The 9,396-nt window shown below is 46.9% G+C and overlaps 1 protein-coding gene across 2 annotated transcripts in view; it reads left to right on the top strand.

The window, feature by feature from the left end:
• The first annotated feature begins 2,551 nt into the window (after nucleotides 1-2,551).
• CARS2 (cysteinyl-tRNA synthetase 2, mitochondrial) overlaps nucleotides 2,552-9,396 on the top strand; it is a 42,005-nt gene continuing 35,160 nt past the window's right edge. The window contains exons 1-3 of one of the 2 annotated variants that reach the window (XM_024123163.2): nucleotides 2,552-2,760; nucleotides 3,103-3,153; nucleotides 6,767-6,884. In XM_024123163.2, the coding sequence (XP_023978931.1) occupies nucleotides 2,558-2,760; nucleotides 3,103-3,153; nucleotides 6,767-6,884 (372 nt within the window). In that variant the 5' untranslated portion in view covers nucleotides 2,552-2,557. Of the gene's footprint in view, nucleotides 2,761-3,102; nucleotides 3,154-6,766; nucleotides 6,885-9,396 lie in introns of those variants that run through there. The other variant, XM_055089341.1, reaches the window with a different exon arrangement.

Below are 9,396 nucleotides of genomic sequence, written 5' to 3'. Positions count from 1 at the left end.
AGGTGAGAAACAATTTACTCTTTCCAATGATAAGCAAGCTGGAGTTTTTTTGTTTGTTTGTTTTTTAATCACGATGTCATCCCAATAATGATTCTTCATGTTTTCATGGACTTCACAGACACGTGAAACAAAAAAACTTAATTCATTCAACAAGAAATATTTAATGAGCACCTAGCATGTGCTAGCTGCTGGTCTGTGCAGTAGGGATGCAGTGGTGAAAAATGTCTATAAGATATAATTTACCCCTTGGGCTAAAAAGTCAGAAAATATTTGATTAGCTTTCCAAAGTTCTTAAAGTGTATGCCAATGACTTTATCGTTTTCTGGACAAGGTTAGAAGACCAATAGCTAAGGCATAACTGTGACCACGCATTTTAGATATGCCACTAAAGCAAAGTGTTTAATTTTGAGGATAGATTGAAGAATTTTGGTTGTTTCAATTTTGTTCTTTGGGGTGTGTTTCTAAAATAGTTATTAAAATTTTTTTTCTAAGGTTATATTTCTAGTTTAACTGGAGATGCTGAAACCTATGGGAGTAAAAGAGATGAACATACAATTCTTTATGTTTTGAGGTGCTTAAAATATAAATCCTAACACATTCATCTCAAACATGAATTGCCCTAAACAATATGTGCTATCTTATCTACTCTACTTTCGATTTACAAATTTTGCTTTGAAAGAAAATGTAATGCTGAGAACTACACTTTTTTTGCTGTTGTCATGAAGGACACTAAGAAATGGCATTCGTGATATTCTGGAATCATTAATTTTAATATACTTTGTTCTGACCTAGACTGGGAGGAATCGCCTCAGCTCTCACGCACTCTTTTGGTGTATGTGCTAATATATCTTCCCATCACTTTGACTTTAATATTGAACCTGCAAGAGGAGTCATGCTTTTAAGCGTCATTAAATAATGGGTATGTTTATCACTGTTTGAAGATTCCCAGAAGACTTAAGGTAGCATTGCTGCCTGACAGGGCCAGTTTCCAGAGGACAGAAGAAGATACCATTATTAGTTTAAAAATCATGATGTCCTATGGCCAGTTAAAACATGCCAGCTCTCCAGATTCATGTGCGGGGTTTGGTGTTGTCTTACTAAATCTGGTTTCAAAACTTCTAGCTTTTTCCTTGAATTCCGCATATTCTCACAGATTGCAGTCAAGCCTTTTGTTCATTTTCTTATTTTACTGGCATATCTAATATCTGGGTCAGAGCTTTCCCTATCAGATGTTTTACTGCTCACATGTTCTCCCACCTGCACAACAGGTAGATTTCATCAGAGACTGATTCTGCAATCCTTTGCTGAATTTGTTGGTGGGTACAGTGAGAGAGTTCAAAAGAACTTGCAATCTCAACCACTCAGGGATCGGGTAATGCACCAGCAGAACTGTATTTGGGGAGTGTGTGCTTAGCACTGATGTGGAGGTCTCCTAATTCTGAACGACAGATTCTAACATTTTAGCGTCATGCCTTAGAACACAATTCACGTTAGACTACCGTTTAGCTGCAGAGCTGGACTCCAGGGATCTTGGGGAAAAGTTTAAGTGCTCTAGGAAGATAATTGTTTGTCTCTAGTTAAGCACTTGCCTTTCTATAGAACGACCAAAACAAGCCCGAGAAAGAACTGCGGAACTTATGTGCTGTTTTGAGGACTGCAAAAGCAAAGGGGTTTTTTTCCTTTTTTTTTTCTTTCCTTTCTTTTTCTTTCTTTTTCTTTCCTTCCTTCTTTCTTTTTCTTCCTTCCTTCCTTTCTCTTTCATTCTTTCGTTCTTTCTTTCTCTTTCTTTTTTTGACACGGTTTTGGAAGATATCAATAGGTTCACATTTGTTGAGATAATTTGAAAGTAACTTCAAGAGAAGCCACCTTTAAAAAGTCCCGTTGAAACCGCAATTCAGAATGTTTTTGTTCTCAAGAGACGAGATGACATAACTTTTAATCTTAAAATGAATCCCAGGCAGACATTTCCTACTACGCGTACTTGATGAATGGGTGGTGTCCTAGCTTCGCTTTCATGCGGAGACAGAGTGTGTGCGCTGGGGTGCAGACGTGCTCTGTGTGCTGCGCAGGGGTGCAGACTTGCTCTGTGTGCTGCGCTGGGGTGCAGACGTGCTCTGTGTGCTGCGCTGGGGTGCAGACCTGCTCTGTGTGCTGCGCTGGGGTGCAGACGTGCTTCGCCATCAGGCGAGGAGCCGGCAGCTGGTGCCCGCCCCGTGAACCAGACCCGGCCGCGCGTGGGCCCGGCCCCCAGGCCCGGGTTGCACCGGCTCTGCTCAGTCCTGCGCTGAGAAGGGCGGAGCGCCTCGGCCCGCGCGCGGCCCGGGACTGGGACACCACCCCAGCTTGCCGCTCCCCTCCCCCACCACGAGGCACTGCCCCTCCCCCTGCGCCGCAGCGGGCTCCGGACAGCCCGAGGGAGGCGGGGCGGCCTCTTCCCGACCGCCTCTTCCGGGGTAGGCGGGGCGTGACCGGGCCCCTTCCGTGTGGGCGGGGCCTGGTGGCCCCTCCCGGAGTGGGTGTGGCTGGCGGGTTTCTGCGTGCGGCTAGCGGGGCGGCCATGCTGCGGACGCGCGGGGTCCCCGTGGGTTCCTCGCTCTTCCGGGCCGCGCCAGGCCTGGGGCCGGGGCCGCGGGCGGCGTCGGGGGCGCGCGGGCAGGGCTGGCTGCAGCCTGCGGGCTACGACACGGGCGTCAAGGTGTACAACAGCCTCACCGGGAGGAAAGACCCCTTGATCGTGAGCGGCGCGGACGCCGCCTCCTGGTAGCCCCCGGGGATTGGGGGGGGGGCGGGGTGCTGCGGGAGGTGGAGCGGGAAGGGCTGTGGACCCAGCGTATTCGGAGGCGGGGGCCTCTGCATGGAAAGCGGGTTTGGGTTCTCAGGTGGAAGCATTTAATGAGTGATAAAAGCAGGTTTAAAGTCATAGTGATTCACAGGTTCGTCTGTGCATTTAGCGATTCAAGTGTAATACAGCCCCGGCTATGCATTCCCCCAAAGTGGTTACTTTTCAAAACACGCATGATTGTATGATGATCGTAACTGAGAGTGGGGTGCCGTTTCTTGCAAATACGTTTCACATGGTGGATTTTAACTCTGTTCCTGTAGGTATAGCTGTGGACCAACCGTCTACGATCATGCGCACCTGGGTCATGCTTGGTGAGTGTCCTGAGGTTGAATTTTTACATTTTAAGGGACCATTTATTCTGGAAAGAAAAAGCCTTTGCATGTTTTTGCCATCCCCCAAATGGCAACTTGAGAATGCTGAATAATTTCTGTATTGCAGGCATCGTGGGAAGCATACATGTCACAGTCTCGCTTGGTCCCATTTCACAGGTGAGGAAGGTCAGGGAGGCAGTGAGGAGCAGTGAAGAAGGACCTGTTTTGGAATCAGATGCTTCTGTTGGGTAGTGAGATGAAGCCTTTCCAAGGGCCCTTGAATCACCTGGTTAGGAGTTATTTCTGGCCCCCATCGCTTATTTACTTCCCAGCTTTGGAGAGGCCGCTTTATTACTTTGTTTTTTAAAAAATATTTATTTATTTATTTATTATTCATTTATTTATCTTGGCTGCTCCGAGTCTTAGTTGCGGCATGTGGGATCTTTTTTAGTTGCAACATGTGGACTTTTTCGTTGCGGCATGCATGTGGGATATAGTTCCCGGACCAGGGATGGAACCCGGGCCCCTTGCATTGGGAGTGCGGAGTCTTACCCACTGGACCACCAGGGAAGTCCCCCACTTTATTACTTTCAGTCCTGGTTTCTTCATCTTTGAGGTGGGGATAATAGTATCCATCTTTTTGAATCTTCACAATTTTATGAAATAACGCCCATAAAGTGCTGCTTAACCCAGTCCCTGAGGTGGGAAGTGTGGTCAAGGCTCACCAGTTCCTGAGGATAGGTAACACGTTAGTTCTTGAGGGAGGTCACACATTAGGAAGTGTGAGAGCAGGGGTGGACCCTGGGGCATCTGACCTCCATGTGCTCCGTCTCCACCTGGTAATGTGCTGCCTTCTACGTTTGTTGAAATTGCTGCTTTTCCTAATATTTTCTCTTGTGCATCTTTTAAACTTGTTATTGTTCAGATCTAGGTTAAAAGTCACCTTTGTTCAGTACATATTTCAAAAATTTATATATCACCCAGCAAGACTGAACTTTTTTTTTTTTTTTTTTTTTGCGGTACCCGGGCCTCTCACTGTTGTGGCCTCTCCCGTTGTGGAGCACAGGCTCTGGACGCGCAGGCTCAGCGGCCATGGCTCACAGGCCTAGCTGCTCCGCGGCACGTGGGATCTTCCCGGACCGGGGCACAAACCCGTGTCGCCTGCATTGGCAGGCGGACTCTCAACCACTGCGCCACCAGGGAAGCCCAAGATCTGAGCTTTTTTGTGTGTGTTATAACAAAGTAAATAGTCTATGAGTCATTTTTTCCTTCACTTTGGGCTAACAACTGTTAATTATAAAAAGCATATTTTGATCCCTTTATTGAAGTATTAAATATGTTGGGGGAAATATTGAAAACAGTAGAGGTTATTGTATCTCCCACCCTGGAAAACCTCTCCACAAAGGCAAAAGAGAAAGAAAACAATTTTACTATCGAGTAAGAATTAAACCAGAATGGGACGCACAGGCAGCTCGCTGAAAGGATTGCAGAGACAGAAGGGACTTGCAGTCTTGGGTGAGCTGAGTGGGCCCAGCTCTCTGGTTCAGGCAGGTCTGTAGTGTGGATTCGAGCACAGGGTAGGCCCCTCCCACTGGGTGGTGAACATTCGTGGTAACTTCATTTCAAAGTGAAGGCTCCCAGGTCCTTGAAACTTTCCTGAGTCATGAGACTGACAGAGCCTTGTTTAGCCATTAGAAGCATTTAGGTACATTTTAAAAGGGCTGAGGAAGAAATTCTGAAAGAAAGGGGGAGTAGGGCAGAGGCTCTCCCTTATTTTCAGCTAGCAGACTCAGGCCTTTCAGTTGTAATTTGTATGTGTCCTTACAAATACGGAAAAGAGTACAGATCTTCAGCGTACGGCCAAGACAATGTTCATGGCTCTTAGATTGAGAAACAGAATGTCATCAACACCCCAGAAGCCTCCTGTCCGACTCCCTCGCCCAGGCCCCCCCTTGAGGATAACGACTCTGGGCATCGCGGCGACACGTTATCAGGGAGAGTCCTCAATTTGGGGTGTCCCTGCAAGGTAGAACCCTAAGTGCTACGAGATTTCTGAAGAGGTTGTAATCTAGGGGGCAGGGATGGTCGGGGCTGGTCAGGCACGGTCAGGCAGGGTCCACTGCTCTTAAATAAAGTTTAAAACCCCAAAGCCCAGGACCTTGTCCTTCCGCGGGTCTGTCCCTGCTCGCTCTCCAGGTTCCTGTCTCCACACTCTCCTCCCGGCTCGCCCCACCAGCCTCTGTGTTAGAGACGGACACTTAACAGACACAGCTCTTGCTACGGGCCGTGCTAGACGCTGCGCAAACCCCAGCCGGTGACTCCTCTGACCACGCCAGGTGCTGGTGCTCTCATCCCCAGAGTGTAAATGGGGACAGGTCCCTTGGCTGGGAAGTGCTGAGCTGAGGGGGAGGCGGGTGTCTGCCAGCCCAGGTTCCCCGCTAGGGGTGCGGCCTCAGCCAGGGGAGCTGGTCCTGCACCTGGGCTTTCAGGGTACCCACGGTGCTTGTGGAGGCCCCGGGGAGCAGCCGCATGCAGGTATCAGAGACCTGCAGCCCCCAGCTCCTCTGGGCTGCGCATGTGATTTGACTCTTTTTTCACTCTGTTTTAGGTTCCTGTTAGCTTTTTCTCTTAAATCTCATTTCTTGTAGAGTTTTCCTGACTCGACAAAGAGGGGTACACGGATGATAATTATAGTAAGAATTAGTTGGAATTCCTGCTGCACAGGCACCAGGATTATGTACAGCAACCCTAGGACATAGTGGAATTTTGCCCAGTTCATAAATAAGCAGTCTGAGGCTTCAAAAGGATATTTAACCTTTTAGCTCCTTGAGAAGGAGTTTTGGAGGTGCTTGTCCCTGGAATTTGGCCTCAGCTCTGTTTGGGGCGGGTGGTTGTTGGGAGTTCAAAGGATATAATAATGAGGCTCATTTTCGAGGGAAAATGATGTTTTGAGCTCAAACTTAGGCCGTGCGGATGACAGAGATGAGCATGCGATTAGCTGACCCTGAGTTTTAAGGTGGTTTTTATGGGAAACTAGTTTCTTGAGATTTTAAATGGGTCTTAGATTTTAAACCCTTCTGCTTTCACAAGTCTGAATTACCCCTGTGCAGTCTGTCCATAAGCTGGTGTTTCGATACTCCACAATTGTGTGCACGTTTCTTAGGAATGATCTTATCCAGCTTTGATGGGATTGTCCCTGTCTTGATTTGTCATTATTTGATTCTGTCTCTTGCCACGGTGAAACATAAGTTATTCTAGAACACGGACAAGGATGGTAAAAGCTCTCGGTATCTTGACCACCTCCGGAGCTTGCATCACAAGTGAATTTTTTATACAGTTGAATAGATGTAAATGCAACGTCTGTAAAGTTAAAAATGCTAATGTGGTGTCCTGAAATTGAGGCAGCACCTTTGTCAGTTTCTCACGCAGACCCGCATGGGCCAGCCAGTGAAAGGCTTTTCCTTTCTCGGCTGTCCTTGGAAGCGTCCTTCATAGCACACGCTCACAGTTAAGGCGTGCAGCATTGCGTTCAACGTACCCCGCACCGCACGCTTTTGAAGATCACAGTGATGACTTTCGGTTTTGAAGATGCCCTGACCTTTTTTTCTTTCAGCTCATACGTTAGATTTGATATAATTCGAAGGATCCTGACCAGGGTTTTTGGGTGCAACATCATCATGGTGATGGGAATTACAGACGTGGATGATAAAATAATCAAAAGAGCCAATGAGGTAAGTGTGGATTTTATTGATTAGTGCTTTGATTGATTCGTATTCTAACCCCTATTTGACACTGCTTATTTGCACTTCACAAGACTTTTGAGGCCTTACTGTCCCCTCGAGGATACTCTGACAGGTAATCTTCCTGAATCCTCTCGTTCCTTGGAGGCTTCCCAGCCCGCATGCAGGCCCTTCCCTGCCCGCTCAGCCTCCAGGGTAAATTCCTCACTCCCTTTTACAGAGGAAAGTCAAAAGGCCATTCTGGGGCTAGGGAAATTTAGCTCATAGGAGGCTTAATTTTCTCATTTGTTAAGTGAACAGGGTGCTTCTCTTATATCTCATTCAGCATTTAGAGGAAGGAAGTCTTGGGGGGAAATTCTAACATAGGAATTAAATAAAATAGTTATATTTTTATTTTTTATTTTTAAAAATTTTATTTATTTTTTTGGCCGTGCCCCATGGCTTCTGGGACCTTTGTTCCCCGACCAGGGATTGAGCCTGGGCCCTCGGTGGTGAGAACACAGAGTCCTAACCACTGGACCGCCAGGGAAGTCCCTGTAGTTCTATTTTTATTTATTATTTATTTATTTATTTTGGCTGCACTGGGTCTCAGTTGCGGCATGCAGACTCTTAGTTGTGGCATGCATGCGGGATCTAGTTCCCTGACCAGGGATCGAACCTGGGCCCCCTGCATTGGGAGCACGGAGTCCTAACCATGGGACTGCCAGGGAATTCTCTATAGTTTCACATATGTGTGTGTGTGTGTGTGTATATATATATATATATATATATATATATATATATATTTAAATCAATTTTTTTATTATTTTATTTTATTTATTCTTGGCTGTGTTGGGTCTTCGTTGCTGCACGCAGGCTTTCTTTAGTTGCGGCAAGCGGGGGCTACTCTTCGTTGCAGTGCGTGGGTTTCCCATCGCGGTGGCTTCTCTTGTTGCGGAGCACGGGGTCTAGACGCGCGGGCTCAGTAGTTGTGGCGCACAGGCTTAGTTGCTCCGCGGCATGTGGGATCTTCCTGGACCAGGGCTTGAACCCGTGTCCCCTGCGTTGGCAGGCGGATTCTTAACCACTGCGCCACCAGGGAAACCCCCTATAGTTATATTTTTTAAAGTCTACTTTCAAAGGTTCACCTCTTCTGCTTTTTATGATTAGCAACTCTCTATAACAATTATATATAAGTATATCTATAACAGTTATCTCTAACGATCTATAAAAAATTGTTAAATTATCTAATTTACAGAAAAACCTACATGGAGTACCTTACGTCCTGTAATTTTAAAAATGTATGTATATATATATATATATATATATATATATATATAGTGTTTTTTTAGAAAATGAGTTTATACTTTATATTGTTTCATAACCTGCTTTTTCCACTTATTGCATTTTGAGTGTTTTTTCATGTTAAGTATTCTTAAACATTTTTAAACAGTCTTACAACCTTCCGTCACACAGACATTGTACTTACTACCATCCTTATTTTTGGACTCTTGCATTCCTCCCATATTCTGTTATTTTCTCTCAGATTTATTTCCTAGAAACCCCATCTTCCTATTTCCTACCGACTTGCCTTTTTAATAACTAGACAGCATTCCGCCGTTGGGGGCTACTCAGATTCCTCTGGACCTCCCCATCTTTGACTGTTTTTATTGTTTCTAGGTGTTAAAAATAGTGCTGCAGTGAATTTGTTTTTCTCCCCCTCTGTTTTGTTTGCTTAAATATTTTTCCCAAGGTGGAATTACTAGGTCAAATGATGAGCAGTTTATCTGATACGATTTGTCACCCTTCTTGGAGTTGGATCATTTCAGAGAGAGGTTACCGGCAGTGCCGAAAACAGGTTCCAACTTTAAACGTATTTCCTCACATCCTCAGCACAGCGGGGTTTCCCATTTTTACTTAGTCTGGATAGTTCAGTCAGTGTGTCGTGTTCCCTTACAGTGGACTCGACTTCCGTTTCCAGGACTGTCCCTGAACTTCATTGACCATCCAGATCCAGGCTCAGGCCTGGGACAGAGGCGTTGTGTGGACAGAGGTGAGACAGACAGTTCCCGGCCTCCGGATCCTTGTGTCCAGCGAGGCAGACGGACCCTCAGACGGATGCTCTGTGTGTGACTTAGTTTATTTTGTAAGCCCAGATTGGGGGTGGGGTGCAAAGAGGATCACTGCGCCTTTCTGGAATTCAGAAATGACTTATTGGAGGAGGTTCGCCCACGCGGGATGTTAAGCGTTAGGAAGGGATTGGCACGTGAACAGCGAGACATTCTGGGTGGAGGGGAGAGCGTGGAGAGAGCAGAGCGTGTCCTGCGTGGAAGCCAATCCTGCAGTATCCCTGGCACGTGGGGCGGGCGGTGCCGGCTGGCGAAGCTGGAGAGGGAGGGGCGTCCCGGCCTGGACAGTGCCCTGGGAGTTGGGCTTTGTTCTGTAGACCGTGGGACCTTCCAGCACGGGACCAGCTCGGTGCAGTGGGAACGGCCTGCTCTGGGGCGGGGGGATGCGACCAGGG

Source organism: Physeter macrocephalus, chromosome 13, assembly GCF_002837175.3.
Source record: "Physeter macrocephalus isolate SW-GA chromosome 13, ASM283717v5, whole genome shotgun sequence".
Classification (NCBI taxonomy): Eukaryota; Metazoa; Chordata; class Mammalia; order Artiodactyla; family Physeteridae; genus Physeter; species Physeter macrocephalus.
This window is presented reverse-complemented; position numbering and strand designations above follow the sequence as displayed.